Here is a 17,808-nt window from a genome sequence, read left to right as displayed (position 1 = left end):
TGTACTGCGCTTATTTTAGTATCAAAAGTTCTTTTTGAATCACTTAAGTATCAACTCCGATTTGAGTCATTGGAAATCCGACGTGGCCATATTTTATTAATTTCTCGATCTTACATGACTCACCGGTGTGCCCAATCAATATATAATCCATAAACGATGTTGTGTAGCAAGTTAATAAGTAATCATTTCAGTACTAGTTGTTGATCACCTTAGTGCCAATAGTTGTTAAAAAAAATGATCATTTCAGTATCAATCTTAATGGAAAAAGTGATCACTTCAATGTCAAAAAACGCTGCCTCAAATAAATTTTTTAACTATAAATACCATGTAATTTCACCAATTGGAATTTTCTCATTGGAGACACTTAAGTAATCATTTTTCTCTGATTTTGACATTTGAGTGAGTCGATGAAAACTTTTGGCATTAAAGTGAACACCGTATACAATTTATGACACTTTTAATATCCCTCTCTCAACTTTATTAGTTGTTTTAGTAATAAATAAATAAATAAATAAACTTTATTCGTTGAATTATCCCGAAAAGGAGAGTCTTTACATTTTTTTACCGTGGGTATTTATAACCACCAACAACAATTACATACAAGGAGCAGTGCTTCACGTTTTCCAAGTATTTTGGCACGCTTTTTGTTATGCATAGGCTACAAGAAGCGACAACTTTTGAGATCATCGAGATGGCCAATTGTCACCTGCTACTTGAACAGTCTTATAAAATTAACACATCCTCCTTAATGTTATAATTCCAGCATTTAGTAGAATTTGTGGTGAATTATGACAAATTTGATATATGCATTTACTAAACTAATCACGAGAAAAAGAGCTAACCTTTTGAATAACAAGCAACATCAGACCAACTATGCATGATTTCGTGTATAAACTCGATACCATTATTGGCTTATCGCACAATCTCGGCTAGTTTTTCACTTGGTACAACTAAAGTACATTGAATGTGTTAAACTATTTACATTGCTTGCCTACAAGGTTTGTATGCCTTTATATGCGCGTGGTCTTCCTCCATTTAATAATATAAACTTTTGGAATAGATTTTATAATATGATACTAGAGTGTGGTTCCACCCCCATTTTATTTTGTGTGTATGGCTCCTACCTCATCAAGTTATGCATGTCGTTTCTAATCTTGCTTGCGTTAAAGTATCCCAATGACTTGTCTATGGCATTATTATACATTTTATATATATGGTGTTTCAATCTATCTACCACTTCCAATTTTTGAGTTGGATGAATTAAATTTTTGGTGGGTACATATGACATCCAAAGCAAGATGAGATCATGAAGAGGCATGCGTGATTAAGCAAAACCACGAAATAATGAATAAAATTTTACTTTTTATCCATGTAAAAAAAATCAGCTGGCAAAAAGGAAACGCAAAACATACATTCCTGGAATCCAGCACCTTTTTTTTTTCTTAAATTAATTTCTCTTTCCACAGTTTTTTCTAAGCCAAAATAATTCCAACATTCCTTAACCGTTATACCAAGGAACAAAATAAAATATAAGGTCGAAAGAATACGTGGAGCTCTAAAATTAGGGACCATTTTAAGAATATTGCTATAGTCATCTTGGCTCATCTCTTTTTATTTATTTGGGATAAGTGTTTCAGAAATCCTACAACTTGTCACGAAAATGCATTTTAGTCCTAAAACTTGCAAAAAGTACATTTAAGTCCTAAAACTTGTCAAATTGTTTCAAACGAATCCTAAAATCGACGCCGTTAACCTTTTTCCGTTAAAAGTGCTGACGTGGTATTTTAAATAATTTTTTATTTTCCACGTAGATTTTTTTAAATTATTTTTATTCATTTAAAAAATAGATTTAAAAACTAAAAAAATTAAATTTATCTTATTTTCACCAATTTTTTTAAAAAAGTTAAAATATTTATTTTTAAAAAAAAACAACAGCTCCTCTCCCCGCCACCGCCCATCGCCGGAGGGGGGCCGGAACGGTCGCCAGCCCTAGGCGGGGGTGGCCGGGCTCGCCCAGCCCTTGCGGGGCTGGTAGCTCGCTCGTCTGGGCGGGTCGTCACCGACCCCGGGTGAGGCCTCGTCGGGCCTCGCTCGGGGCGACGAGGCTTGCCCAAATCCGCAATCCTCACCGGCCCCAAGCGAGGGCCGACGAGGCCTCGCCCGGGGTGGGCGATAGTCGCCGGCCCTCGCCCGGGGCCGATGAGGCCCACCACCCCGCCCGAGGCCGGGCGACCGTCGCCCGACCCTCCGGCGATGGGCGGCGGCGGCGAGGGAGAGGAGCCGCACTGATTTTTTTTTAACAATTTTTAAAATAAATTTTTAAATTTCTTTTTAGTTTTTGTTGAAAATAAGATAAGAATAAATTTAATTTTTTTAGTTTTTAAATCTATTTTTTAAATGAATAAAAAATAATTAAAAAATACACCTGAAAAATAAAAAATTATTTAAAATGCTACATCAACATTTTTAACAGAAAATGTTAACGGTATCGATTTTAGGACTCATTTGAAACAATTTGATAAGTTTTAGGATTTAAATGTACTTTTTGCAAGTTTTAGACTGAAATGCATTTTCGTGACAAGTTGTAGGATTTCTGGAACACTTATTCCTATTTATTTTTCAAAAAAAAATTTCGGTAAAGTCAATGATTCCCGAAAGTGTCCTTGTGAAATGCACCGTACTCTCCAGTTCTATCAGCAAACCAAGCACTGTACTTTACAGTCCTATTGTCCGCCCTTTGAGATGCACAAATAAACTTTCATGTAGCAGGTAAATAGTGCATATGGCAAAGTACATTATCCAAATTCAAGAATACCTTCAAGCAGGCTCAGTTATCAAAATCAGCAATTCACCCTGCTCTTGGTGGTTGAGGACACTATCCTAAATCTGATCTTGAACCTCTTGAAAATAGACCTTACATCTAACTCGATGAAATCGATGACGATTAGCAACAATCAACATAAAGGCAGCAACGAATTTAATCTAGATAACAAATTAACAAATGGAAACATAATTACAGTAAATAAAATACGCAGTGAATTCGCACATGATCATATAAATTAGTCGATTTTTTACTTGGCTTATTGCTTGGAGTCGGAGTCATTTCAACGAGATGAGCTTTCCTCTTTGATTCCCAATTTCAATCACCACAAATCACCTGATGATCCTTTCCTTGGCCAGGATGTCCTTCCCCTTATTTCTCACCCATATTTTTTTTTTCTACATTTTCCAAACTTGGCCAACCCCCTCTTCTTCCTTGTTTGGCCGGCCAAAGCCCCTTTCGGTCACTTGCCTTTTATAGCTTTGTTTCCTAATTGGGAATGGCACATGCTAATCATGTGGAGGCTAAGGCCTAAGGGAAGTGGCCGAGTTCATCAAAGGGGGCCGGGCTCGTGTGGGCTTGGCCTTAAAAGCTTAAATGAATTTAAGGCTCATTTCACATGTCAGGTTGTCTATCAAGCCAATTCAAATGAAATTAATAGCCGGGCACAACTTTCATTCGGCGCGAATGTAGATGTCTCTAGTATCTTAATGTGGAAAAATGCAGTAAGAAATGCGAATGGAAGACCATACAAAATCAACGTTTCTGTTTAGGGGTCCAATTTTGTGGATGTTGCCATCAACAAATTTGATCCCTAATTTTCTTAAGAAATGAATGAGAAGTCTCCCAAGAAAGAACTAGGTGTCAACATTGAGGAAATTCCTCCTTTCTTGAGAGTGGTCAAACTTGATGGACACAAATCCATCCCTTTTCTTTATATATATGGGATTTGCAAAGAGGATCAATCAGACATTATGATGAAGCTTTTCATAATTTGTCACCTTAAATGAAGAAGGAGTTTGACTAATTCAGTCGTGCGAATTTGTTTGGGCATAAGGACACACGATGGCATCTGATTGTTATCGATTGAAATGAGGAGAGCATCTTTAGCTCCAGGCATAGTAAGGTTGATGGCATCATTTTGATTTTTTTTTTTAATGCCATTTGGTAATGAACAGTTGCTGCGGTGAAATTTGGAGTTTGAGGAGTGCTAGTAATCTACAACAGAACCTTCACTATCATACAAACCTTGGATTTGAAAGAATCACGTAATTTAAAAATAGGTCACAAACATTGGTAATCAAGAAAACGAGTGTCAAGTAGAGCCATTCTTGCCATGACAGTGAACCCTTTTCCAACATGCAGACTAAGGGCATGGAGAATTGCTCCAAAATAAGGATCGATGTCTCCATGTTGAATCCACTTACGAGGAAATTCATGAGGGATTTGGAGTATGTTGCAACCCTCCCGAGGTGAATTGAGATGTCCCGAATGAACTTGACGGATTACTAAGGAAGCGCGAATGGTTCCTCTCACAAGGTGGTGCCTACACATAGCATGAGTCATCCCAAACCCCATTAATTGCAGCTTGGTTTTTGCATTCAATAAATTAAATTTTCTTTGGAGCCACCGCTAACATATAATGAGTCAGTTAGAAACCTAAGTAGGATGCATAAGTCCATCTTACTCTTGTGAACCAAATATTCTAGTCACGCGACTTAGTTATGCTAGATAAATATAACACCAATTATTTGGTAAGTCTCATCGTTTATAAAAATGATTTATATGCAATAATCATCAATTTTATTTACTCTAAAACTCTCAACCAGTAAAAATAAACATGCCTGCAATAAAAAATAGCAAACGGATGAATTAAATATACAGCGAGGAAAATAGAGAGCCTGAGTTGAATCGGGCGAAAATTAAATAAAGCCTTGTTATTAAGCCTCGGGACAGGGTTACTGTGAGCTCTAAATCAAAATTAATTGTGCACTAGACTCAGCTAATAAACATGAATTGCATAATTTAAGTGATAAAATAAATGCTAACATATAGGAGATAGAATTAATTATGAGTTAATTAATCCTATAATGCAACAAATTCGTAGATGCAATTTAAATGCAATTCTAAGATAATTTTTATCGTCTTTGTTTTATCTAATGCAAAGATGCCGAATTAAAGTCCTAAAAAATCTCCCTAGAGGCCGAAAACATCCTAAGTAGCGTAATTAATAATTACATCAAATAACAAATAATCAAACGAAAACCTCATAATCTGAGGTGCAAAGTCACCTAATTTAATTCTAGAATGACATGCTTTAACTAAAACAATTAAAGATGCAGTCTTTATGTTTTCTCATCAAACTACGTGCACTAAGACTAATATGCATAAACCAGTAGTAAAGGATCGATCTTTATCGGAAAGATTCGATCCTTTGGACACGAATGCAAGCCACGATCGAAAGGTGAAACCTTTAACCTACTTTACATGAATGTCTGCAAAATAGATGGTTAACATTCTTGCAAACAACATAAATCCGAATCTAGATGCATCTAAATTAAAGCAAGGCCAATCTAACATGCGAGATATCATCAAAAGCACGCAAACCCATCAAAGAGGGGACAACTAAGGATTGCTACGGGGGCCGGCCACGCAGTTCACATGTAACTCAATATTATCATGCAAGAAAAATCACTGATCCAATCCAATAAGCAAGGGGCATCGATTTAATGTGACCGGGAGTGATTTTACGCATATGAGGACAAGTTCAAGCAATAAAGATGCAAACTTCATCAGATCAAATTCATGCAATCTTCTAGTAACATGGAAACTAAATCCCTTGTGCATAAATCACAACCAATGCACATCTGAGCACGGATTTGCAAACAACGTCATAAATCAAGCCAAAAATCATGTATACTACTCTAGCTAGAATTTGACCTCTATGTAAAAGGGGCAAAATCCCACCTTAGAAGAATACCTCAACAAGGAACCTTGAGATTGCGATGGATTGCCAACACCAAGATCCCCAGGTACATATTTTCTAAGCAAAAACTTTTGAAAGGTTATCTATGAATGAGATTTTATAGGACCACTATTAATTACTCTAAAAACTTAACCTCTTAAAACAATTGGCAATTGGCAACAATCCCACTAAATATTACGTATACATCTAATTGATGATGATGAAGATAAGAAATGTGAATTGAGGAATGTCTTTAGAAGAATTCGAGTTGGTTCCTTTTAATCTCCTGTTGACACCTAATTTAATTTTTTAGAAATAAAAAAATAGAGCATTTGGTTTTTAGAGGGAAATTTTGAATATTCTTTTGAATAATAAAACATTTGATTGTTAAATAAATCTCCTAATTTTAAATTTTAAAAAAACTCAACAGCCGTTTGATTTTTGGAGCCCTTTTTTTGTTGAGAAGATGAGTGAATATCAGGAAAATCTTCAACAATTTCGAGTCTTCCCTCTATAAAAGAGGGCGAGTCAAAAGAAAAAAGGGGGGCTTCTTCATTCAGTTTTCGAAAAGTTCACAAAAGAAAAAAAGAATTTTTGGCAAGGAGAAAAATCAAAAGAAAGGTGGAGAGAAGAGAAGGTACAGAGAGAGAGATGACGTGAGGCAAAGAAGTGAGAGTGAGGGAGACGTGTGAAGGTTCAGCAGAGTGAAAGTGACGTGAGGGAGAGAGAGAAAAAAATCAAAAGAAAAACAAAAAAGAAAAGGACGTGCACTGTGCTTCTTCTTCGCGGTTTCCTTCTCCGTGAAGCCGCACGCCGCTTCGCTGCTGCTGACTGCACCCACACCGCCTCGCGCCGGCCACCGTGCCTCCATCACCACCGCTCGACCTCCCCTGCGGCGCCAACGGCAGCCAGTCTCGCGAGCCCCCCCTTGTTGCTCGACCCGACGCCCGTGCCTGCACCTCCACCGCAAAGCACCGCCGCACAGCCACTCTGAAGTTTCTTTCCGCGAGCTCGCGTCGCGACTCAGCCCCGACGCTAGCAGATCTGTGATCCCCTGCAGCAGCCGCATCCCGAGTTGGCTCACCGCCCCTGCCTCCTCATTCGCTGCTCGTGGCCTCTGACGGTAGCCGGCCCAGATCCGAGCGCCGACCCCCGAGCTTCGCCGCCGGAGCTCCTCGTCGCACGGCCCTTTCCGCCCGCACTCAGATCCGACGACGCCGTTTGAAACCCGACGACTGCCGCCCAAGCCGCCCCCCGACGAACCCACTCCATCCGCAGCCGCGAAGCCACCGAGCCGCGCCGGTCCACCCCCACCGGCTCGACGCCCCTGTTCCGCACCACCGCAGCCGACCCGTGTCACCACTGAGGCTTGACACCACCGCCCACGATGATCCCGACGCTACAGGTCTACGTGCAACCACCGACGCCATCCCCTGTTTCTGCTGCTCTACTTTAGCCGTGCCCCGAAGTCCACGATTTGTAGCGTCGCGACCCGCCTCCGCGGCCCACCATCTCTGCACGCCGGTCCGAGTCACTCCCCTCTGAGCGACGCCGCTGCAGCCCGACGCCAGAAGCAGCAGCCCCCCTGCTCCGTCGCACCTCAGTCTCTGTTCTGCCGTGCCTCCACCGCTACCGCACCACTGCTGCAGCAACCGCCGAGACGCCTGCAGCCCGGAGCACCAGCAGCGCCTTCGCCCGAGCCCGCCTAGCTCCGCCAGCTGCCGCACCCCTTCCGAGTGACGCCAACTGCTGCTGTGCCCCTGCTGCCGGGTTGCTGACGCCACCATTACAGCCGCCGCCCCTCACTGGAGCCGGTGACCAGCCGCACGAGCACAAGCCGTGCTTGGGAAGAAAAAGAAGAAGGGAAAAAACAAAAGAAAAAAGAAAAGGAAATTAGGTAGTACATTTTTATTTTTTTACTTATTTCATGTTATGTTAGCTTTTTTTTAAGTTGTAGTATTGTATATAGACTTTGTAGACATTAGGAGTTTTATCTCAAATTAAGGTAATTATTAATTTGACCCGTAAGACGTCGAGTTATTTTTTTAATTACTTTAATTTTTTAGGAATTTTGATAGTATTTCAATCTTTAAATCATTATAGAGTTAAAATAATTGTTAATTTAATCCGTGAGACAACGGATTATTTTTTGTTTATTTTAATTCTTATCTTCATTCTTTTAAGATAATTATTTGTTTGGAAAGACTAAAAAAATAATAAAAAAATCAGAAAATGCATAAAAATCTAAATATTGCATTAGAGCATTTAGGTTTAGTAAAATAGGACTATATTTTTAGGGTTAGTAAATTAGAATCGCACTTATAGGATTATAATTTTTAGATTATACTCTTAAATGGGTGATTTTTGTTAGGGCTAATTTTAAATAATGTTGGCATGTTTTGATTTTTTATATAGCTTTTAAGATAACATATAGTTTAAGTTAAATTGATTCCTAAAATAAGTTAGAATATCATTCACTTTAGTTAGTCTAATTAGTTTCTTTTTACTAATTCCGAATTTCAATAAAAAGAATCCAAAAATATTAGGTACATGTTAGTTAATTTGCATAATAGGTTTAATTAGAATTTGTTTATTAATAAAATATTGTCATATCTGAACTTAGGTATTTAGGTCCATGCACATTTCATATTAAAGCAACACACCTAGATATTTTTAGATTAAGTCAATTTTCACTTAGTAAAACAAAAAGAGAAACAAAAAATGTTATGCATGCCATATGAGTTATAGTTTAATTTTTTTTAATAAAAAAAGAAAATGCTAAAAGATGATCATTGCACCATTAAGTTACTTTCTTTTCAATAAAAAAAGAAAAACTAAAGATCATTTCCTTGGTTAGTTAATAGGTTAATTCATAATTAACCTCATTTCATATCATCATTTAGCATAGGTTGCTGTTGACACCTAGATTTTGACGGTCCGTTTAGTCATTTATCGCATTAAAAAATTAGGGTTTAATTTTATCAATATATATATATATATATATATATATATATATATATTGATCGCATATCATATAGATTTATGTGCATTTTATTTTAAGTTGCATTTTTATCTATTGGATCGGTGCAGATGGGTTCAAATTAGTTGGATTAAGCCCACAAAGCGGGTAGGTTGGCCCAAGCCCGTGTTTTTTTATTGAAAATTATCTCGTGGAAAGTTGAGATTTGATGCAATATTACGGTAGTTTTTGACGTTTAAAAAATCATATTACAATCTTATCTTTAGTCTTTTTGTGATAAAATCGTTGGGAATATTAAGGAGGATAAGGAATAATCTAAAATATTTTATTACGGATAGAGATCTCGAAAGATTTTAGAGTTGGATAATGGAGTATTATCTTGAGTGAATTATCTAGAAAATCTTCACAAAAAAATTTCAGATTATTTTCAATCGCTGAGTCAGTATATATAATCTTCAATGATCGAATGAGTTAGCTTGGAAGATTTTAACAGATGATTTTAGATTTTGGAACCTCTTTTTGATTGAGCTGGTTGAGCACATCTCGTTTTTTCGAAGGGTAATCCTCAACGATTGGGTTGTTATGCAAATCTTCGTAGGTAGAAAAGATTGGGTTTTTTACTCTATAAATAGGGGGGCCTTCTCTTCGTCTGGGGGGAGCTTCTTTGGAGACAAAAAAAATTCAGAAAAAAGCAAAAAGCTTCTGCAGAAAAGTGAAGAAAACAGAGGGAAAGTGACGTGAGAGAGACAGGTGAGAGAGAGAGACAGGAGGAAAAAAGAAAAATTAAAAAAGAGGAAGAAGAATACTGTTCTTCTTCTCCGGCGACTTGCCGCCGCCTGCCCGCGCTCCGTCTCCTGCCCGCCGGACGCCGCTGTCTCGCCACGCCGACGCCGCTTGGAAGCCGAGGCTAGCCGCGACCGCCTCGCTCGAAGCCCTGTCGGTGTCCGCCCGAGCTCTCCCGTTCGTGCTGCGCCGACCCACGATTCCGGTGACCCGTTGCCGCTGGAGACCGTCCGCACTGACTCACGACGATCCAAGCGCCAACCAGTAGCCTGCTGCGCCCACCGTCAGTCCCTGCTTGCGCTTCCACCACGGCATCTCCATAGCCGAAGCACACCGCCTCCACTCAGCCGACGCCGCCTGGAACCCGAAGCCCACGACCTGCAACTTGCGCCCAGCAACACAGCGATCTGCCAGTAACGCCGCGACGACCTGCTGCTCTGCCGTGCCGCGACTCGGAGTCTTCTACCCGAGCCGACTGACTGGCTGCTGCCCTACCGTGCAAAACTTCCGATCCGACGCCGTTCTGCCTGAGTCCAATTGACCCGAGTCGGATCTGCCCGACGCCAGTGCCCAACGCCTAAGCCTGCCGCGCCCACGCCGCCGAGCTCCGACCACCGCGATTAACACCCACGGTGACCCCTTGCAACGCTACTGCCCCTCGCCGAACCTTCGCCGGAGCCCCGACCGCGACGCCCTTGCCGGACCGACGACTTGCTGCCCCTGAAGATCCACGAGCAAGGCTTTAGGAAAAAAAAACAAAAGGAAGAAAAAGGAAAAGAAATTAGGTAGTTTTATTTTTCTTTTTATTTTATTTATTTCTTTTAAGTTTTGGGGTGATCTTTATTTTATGGATTTTGTAGGCATTATCCACAGGATATTCCCTAGAATTATTGTAATTACTAATTTGATCCGTAAGATCTCGGATCATTTTTTTATTATAATAATTTATGGGATTTGTCGATAGTATTTTAAGTGTTGAATCAATATAACTATTAATTTGATCCGTAAGAATTCGGATAAGATTTTTAGTTATTTTGAACTCTTTGTTATGATAATTAGGATTAGGATAATCGTTAATTTGACCTGTAAGACAATAGGTTATTTTTTCGATTATTTTGATCCTTTATTTGATTGCATATCTTGATTGTTTAGATTTACTGTTTAGTTGATAATGGCTTGTTTTAAATAATCACTAAAAAAATCTAAAAAAAATATTTGAATTAGGATTCAGTTTGTTTTAGAATATTTTTTGTTATCTTACATAGCTAGGATAGGGATTTTAGTTCGAAAAATATAAAAAAAATGCTTTAATTTAGGATTTTAGTTGCATGTTTAATTACGTGGCAATTTTAAATTTTGAATTTTAAATAAAAAATAAAAGATAAAAAATATCATGCATATGTCATTAGGGCTTGCTCCGCACGTCATTGCATATTAGATCAATTACACGTTAGATTAAGATAATATCTTTGTTTAAATTATGATTTAATGTGACTTAATCCTTAGTTTAAATTAGATTGAATTTTAATCTAGCTAGATTATTTTCGCATTTTTAAATAGAAATATCAAATGCACGTCATTTAGTTTTTATTAGGTTCATTTAATTAAAACTTTCTCGTCATTAGACTAAATCATTTAATAAATGTTGCATGACATATAACTCGCGTGCTAAATTATATGCGGCATGTCATCTTAGTTTAAATAATTTTGTATGTCATTAAATCGCATTGCATGTCATTAGAATTAGGTGATGGCATTTAATTATTGCATTTTTTCATGTCATATAGTTTAAGTCATGCTGACATATCATATTAGATGCATTGTATAAGTTATGATTTTCATTAAATAAAGTGAAAACAAAAAAATTGAAATTGCGTATTAATTAGAAATCATATCTATGGCCGCTGATGTGATTTCTGATTTAATAATGTAGATGTTTTCATTGCTCCTAGGTATGTTTTGCAATATTAAATTGCTTTCTTGAGTGTTAAATTGGTGATATGCGTACACGTATGATCACCTCAAATGTTAAGAAGTTAGATTAAAATCAATTCAATTGCCAAAACATTTTTTTTAAATGAAATAAAAAGGTACCGAAAGGGTACTATGATAGTCTAGTGTAACCAAGTCCCCGTACCCTTAGTCTCTGGTTCGTAGGAGTAAAGTAATTTTCCCATTATTTTACTTAGGTATCTAATCGACTTACCATAAACTGATTAGTGGCGACTCCTAAATAAAATCAATTTGCATGTTCAGAAATTCAAACCTAAGTCGCAAATTGGTATGGGCTTGGGAGAGTCCGAGCTAAGCTTAAAGACTTAGTAATCCATTAACCTAGTTTTAGGTGGTGAACCCGCGAAAATTAGGTTGCGACAGTTGCATATATGCATTAAAAAATGAATCATCATAAAAAAATCATAAAAGAGCATGTATGTAGAAATATCATGTCATTCATCCAATATCACGTAGCATATGCATATTTAGGATTATATAAATATAGTGATAGTTCAAATTATGCCATATAAATCACATTTCATATATCATTAAAGCATAATTCATGCATATTAAATTTAGATTAAGATTGCATAATAATAAAAGCTAGGTATCATGTCATTTAGAAATTATGTTTAGGGCATGCATTTTTATTAATATTTTTTTATTGAATGTTATTTTATTGATAGTGCACCCGCATAATCACCATTTGCATGTTAGTAACTTAAGTTAAAATTAATCAACATTGCCTGCAAAATATTTTTGAAATTAAAAAGGTACCGAAATGGCGTTAGACTAATCTAGCGTAATTATGTCCCTGGACCTACTGAATCTCTGGTTCGCAAAAGTAAAGTATTCTTCCATACTTTACTTGGTTTCTAACCAACCCTAATTGGTTAGTGGCAGTTCCAAATTGAATACAATTGCATGTTTAAATAGATTAATTTTTTAACATTAAGTCGCGATTGGTAGGACTTGGGAGGGTCCGTGCCAAGTCTTAGGACTTAGTAATCCATTAGCCTTTTTTAGGTAATTCAAAAAAAAAAAAAAGATTTCGGGAAGGCCGCGACATCTCCCAAGTTCACCGACATTTCTGTTTCTTAATCGCTCACCCCCGTCTACTGACTTCTCCAAGACCAATAAAGATTGCGCCAACATCGATCATCTCATCTTGAAATTCGGTCACCTCGGCCAACCTCGGTCAAACTTGGCCAACCTCGGTCAAACTCGGTGAACCTTGGTCAAGAATGGGCACCAATCTTGGAAACATTATCCCCCTAGCCAAGTCAAGACTAATTCTCACACCCACGAAATTGAAGATAAGCTCCCATCATCTTCGAAATGAAAAACACAGCTCCCACTTTCTTGGGATTAGGACATGTCTCCCACTTCTTTTTGGACTTCTGTCCAAATCAACTGTCTTAAAGCTAAAAAAAGTTTGGAGACAAGGATTCTATCTCACCTCCGATGCCGGATTGCCTATTGGACCGATGTAGTCCATAACCGAGCCCCTTTCTCATTAAATATGACCCATGTTTGATGCAAATGCATTAATCCTAAATCTAAATGCCTCTAGTACCCACGGGCAAAAAATGCAACAGACAATGCAAGCAACAAATCATGCAATATTAATATCTTTGTTTAGAGGTCGAACCCAATCCCTTACATTTCTTATAAGATGTATGATAAATTTGTGTCAAAATTAAGGTGCAGATAGAGAGTAACGAACTGTTACTGCTAAGTAGTGGGAATCGAATACTAATCTAATCTAGTGGACTGGACAATAAAGAACACCGCCTCTCTCTCTCTCTCTCTCTCTCTCTCTCTATTTTTCCACATACTTCCTGAAAGATCTAGTCTTATCCTTTCTCTTTCGCTCCATAATGTGTGTAGCGTGTGGCAGCAGAGCATCTTGTGTATGAGTGGTTACTGGTGTGAATTGAGTAAAATAATAATAAGAGAGTTTTATTTAAGTTGAGATAATCACTCGAATCTCCACGGACAATTGTTTTGCTTGATCATTTGCCATGTGGTAAGAAATTTCATTGATATTAGGCAAAATTAAAATGGGCTATATTGACGAGGAAAAGTCAAGTCAATCCATAGAAACTGCAAAATCTATTTATACGATTTTGTAAAAAGCATTTGAGAATTTGATAAAAAAAGCATTTGAGAATACTCATTACTGAAATAGATTGAAATCATGCAACGCCAGGCGCAAGCAGACCACCTCCTCCAGAACTCCGTGGTCGAATATATATGCAAGATTCGCAACGTTTTGCTCTTAAATCATATGACCTAATCTTCTGGTCTAACTGACCTGAGGAACCAATAGATAATAGAAATTCTTTCTACTATTACAAACAAAAGCAGCATAAATTTTTTTCAAACCCAGGTCCAATTGAGTAGACGCTTAAACCATGATTGATACTGGCAGGATACGTTTATTTCGTAGAATTGAAATGAAAAGCCTTGAGACTAATGAAAGATTTATCCCGACATGTAGAGCTCCGGAGCGGACAATCTCGGTCTTGGAATGGCAACCAGGGGTTCATTTTCTTGACCACAATGCCGAACTTGTCCAATAAATCCAGCCCAAACCCTGGCGGTAATTCCCACTCGAATGAGTGCAAAAGAGAGCTAAAACATACGGTAGCATCCTCTCTGCCAGCGCAAGCCCTGCACACATCCTCCGGCCAGAACCGAACGGCATGTATGCAAAGTTGTTGCCCGAGAAATCATATTTGCTGGGATCTTCCAAGAACCTCTCGGGTCTAAACTCCGATGGTTTGTCCCAAATCTTGGGGTCCCTGTGGATATAACCCATGTTTAAGAATATAGTGCTGCCCTTTGGTATCAGGTAACCCCCGACGACACAGGAAGCATTTGGGGTCCGCGGCAACAATAAGGGCACCGCCGGGTGCAAACGAAATGCCTCCTTAATGACCGCGTTGAGGTACTTTAATTTGGGCAAGTGATGCTCTTCGACCATTGCATCCTCCCCACGACTTCTGTCAATTCGTGGATTACTTTATTCATCACATTTCGGTTCTGCAGCAACTCTGCCATCACCCACTCGACCATTGTTGAAGTCGTATCGGTTCCTGCGATTACAATGTCCTATTCCACACATTCCAAGTTTCATGAGAGAGTCAATTACTATAATGTCTGATAAAGCTAAATACATAATGAAGCACTACAATAGAGAAGAATTGACGTTCTAGTCAAAATATGGAGCTTTTAGTTATGGAGAGGGCAAGGTTGCACGCAACCTAAGTTAGACAATAAGATACGAAACAAGAGATATGGAAAGATATTTCAATCTTGACATGATACATGGCACACAATAATTAAATTACCTTTGCATTTATCAACCTTGCTATATTTATTTCATCATTATATAAGACCCTTGTTGAAAATTATGGTATTCAAGAGCTAATATGGATTTCAAAACGAGTACGTACTATAGTAATAATCACTAGACATTTACTCACAATTATGGCGGCTAAGATTTGAAATGCATTTACCAAGAACAGATTTTTTTTTGGTCAAAATAAAATTTCATTCATTTGTCATAATCATACATGATAGAACATAAAAACCTTTCAAGTAAAGCAAATCCGAAAAGAGCTGCAAAACAAAACAGAATAGTATAGTTTGTAGTTATAAGCACTCTCTCATCCCAAAAGACCAAATCTGTCACGGCATTGAAAAACAATTAACAGCCGATTACCAAACCTATTAGTGATGGGCATATATAGAGATCTTACCCTCCAAAAACTGTGGCTTGCAGAGCGTGCTATCACCATACGGGGATAACAACAAATTTTAGATCAAATACCTCTACGAAACTCTTAGATCTAGATTTAGGTCAAGAGAAACAAGCTCCCAAATTTAGGTCTACACTTAAATCGAGAGAGAAGAGCTTCTGCCTAATTTCAAAGAAGTCATAGAACCACGTCCCGGGCATTGTACTAGTTGGAATGGTGATGATGACCTCACAAAATTAACTTGCAAGAAGATTTATTCACCGCGACGAGCAAAAGAAAACCCCAAACAAGGCAGAAAAAGCCTCTCAGATTAGATCGGGAGAGAAGAAATAGGAAATCAAGGCCTAGAAAAGAAAAGCAGAGCCAAACAGGCTCTCAATTTCAAAAATTGAAGCTGAGAGCCTACAAATGAAGTCTCTTTGAGGGAGGGTTTTTTTTTTTTTTTTTTGGGGGGGGTGGGTGGGGTGGGAGAGAGGGATGCTGATGCAGAGATTAGGTTTCCAAAAATAGAGTTGCAAAAGACGATTAACTGCACTTTCTAGTGCTTTAGCTCATTAAATAGCCGTGCATGTCCACATAAGAATTAGTTACCTGGATTAATAAACTTACCAGAAGAATGGCTTTGAGTGCTACATTCTTGTCCACTGGTGACTGGTTATCTTCAAGATTTATCTCCATATCCAGGAAAATATGCAAAAAGTCCTTTTTCTGTTCATTGCATTTAGGTTCTCCTTCCTTCTGCTTGAATAGTTCATTTGTTGTTTCTTCGGTGGCCCAATCGATAATCGGCTGAATAAAACCATCCAACCACTGATGCACGCTTTTCATCTCCTTTCCACTCCTTGCAGGTCAAGCCAAGCGAGTGCCGGGAAAAAGTCCGAAACATTGGCACTACCTAAGAGCACCATATATTTGGCCACCACCTTTCGAAACTCAGAGGCCATGGCTTCACCCTTTTCTCCCTGAAGCGTTCCTCCCCACAGCATTGCCATCACCATGTTAACCAAGATCAGAAGGGCCAATTCGCCAATATCTACCAGCACCCCGGGTTTTCTATACAGATCACTCAGAGCTTTCCTGACCTCCTGCCTTCTCAAACCGTAACAGGCGTCCAGACTTGTGTTGCTCATCAACTGCCGTACAAACAGTTTGCGGAGATTCCTCCAATAAGGGCCCTGGCTTGAGAAGGCAATGTCCCTTGCGCCGTATGTTCCAATGACACTGGCAATGTTCGGGTCCCGATTGGCAAACGTCATGTCTTGGTTCCGCACAATTTCTTTGGCCAGTGACGGAGAGTTGACCACAATATATAATTTGCTTCCGAGCCGGAGTTTGTAGATGGGGCCGTATGTCTCGGCCAATTCAGCGAATTTCCGGTGGAGATCAGTCCCTAGGAATGGGAGGTACCCAAAGAATGGCACGCCTCGGGGCCCTGGAGGCAATGGAGCCGTTGTGTGGTTTCGCCTCCTCAACAAAGAGAAAAAAGTAAGAGCTGCTATTACAATGACAAGCAGTGTTGCAGTAGCTCTAGGAATTGCATCATTCGCTTCTTTAGCAAGCCACGACCACGACCAGGCACCTCCGGAATCTGCGCTCGACATTTCAGCTTGTGGTGATGGGAAGAGGACTGTTTGAGCTAGAATTAGGAAGTTCCAAGACAAACTATGGAAGGTATATGTAGATACGGTTTGGTCACCGACAGATGATTTAGGGTATTTTGGTTCAAAAACTAAGTGGTTCCCAGTTGGAATCACACAGGAAATTCCTAGCCACACAAACTATAGAAGGTCTTTGAATATACGGTTGGATCTCTGATAGATTTTAGGATATTTTGGTTCGAAAAGTAAGCGGTCCCAGTTAGTTACACACACTGACACGTGACCAATTATTGCAAATGAGGAAAATTGCCAGAATAGTTAAACAATAATGACCCGGGTGAACCGGTTTTTGTCTAACTAGAAGGATTTATTGTTTCTTAGTCGCATGTTCGACATTCCTATGAATGCCAATTTAATAATGTGTCGTTCCATTTCTCTATATTGATTTCCTTACAACGATAAGTTTGAACATAACTAATAATTTCTGTAATGCAAATCTTAGTATGGAAGATTGGAAATTTGCATAAGATTTGCATGAGGTTAGTGATTATTAAGGTTTTGCAATTAATACGTGACTACTGGCCCTGTTTAATAAAAAAAAAAGTTCAGTTTTGTGAAACCAATAATAGCAAAGCTGGGTCCAAGCAATGGCCACTCGACCACCATTTTTGAAGTCATAACAGTTATGTCAACCACGATGTCTTATTCCTTACGTTCAAAGTAATCAGAAAGATTAAATCGCTGTAATGTTCTGTTTTCTCATCCAAAAAGTGAATAATCTTTCACTAAAAAGGTTGATTTTTGGCTTTCTTTTTTTGTGAAAAAAAAGGCTTATATATTCATCCTGGAGTGGAAGTTGTTTGGCTTAAAATTTAAAAGAAAGTGGAACAAATTCTGGA

General features: G+C 38.7%; 1 protein-coding gene across 1 annotated transcript; it reads right to left on the bottom strand.

Annotated features, from left to right (window-relative positions):
• Positions 1-13,699: 13,699 nt before the first annotated feature.
• LOC104440723 (flavonoid 3'-monooxygenase CYP75B137) lies at positions 13,700-16,951 on the bottom strand. Its single transcript, XM_010053673.3, is given in 6 exon segments — positions 13,700-14,093; positions 14,096-14,188; positions 14,191-14,541; positions 14,544-14,661; positions 15,921-16,140; positions 16,143-16,951. Coding segments are annotated over 6 exon segments (1,614 nt in total). The 5' UTR covers positions 16,913-16,951; the 3' UTR covers positions 13,700-14,031.
• Between the last annotated feature and the right edge of the window lie 857 nt (positions 16,952-17,808).

This window comes from Eucalyptus grandis, chromosome 4 (genome assembly GCF_016545825.1).
Source record: "Eucalyptus grandis isolate ANBG69807.140 chromosome 4, ASM1654582v1, whole genome shotgun sequence".
NCBI lineage: Eukaryota > Viridiplantae > Streptophyta > Magnoliopsida > Myrtales > Myrtaceae > Eucalyptus > Eucalyptus grandis.
The sequence above is the reverse complement of the archived record's forward strand: the minus strand, read 5'-3'. Positions and strand labels throughout refer to the sequence as shown.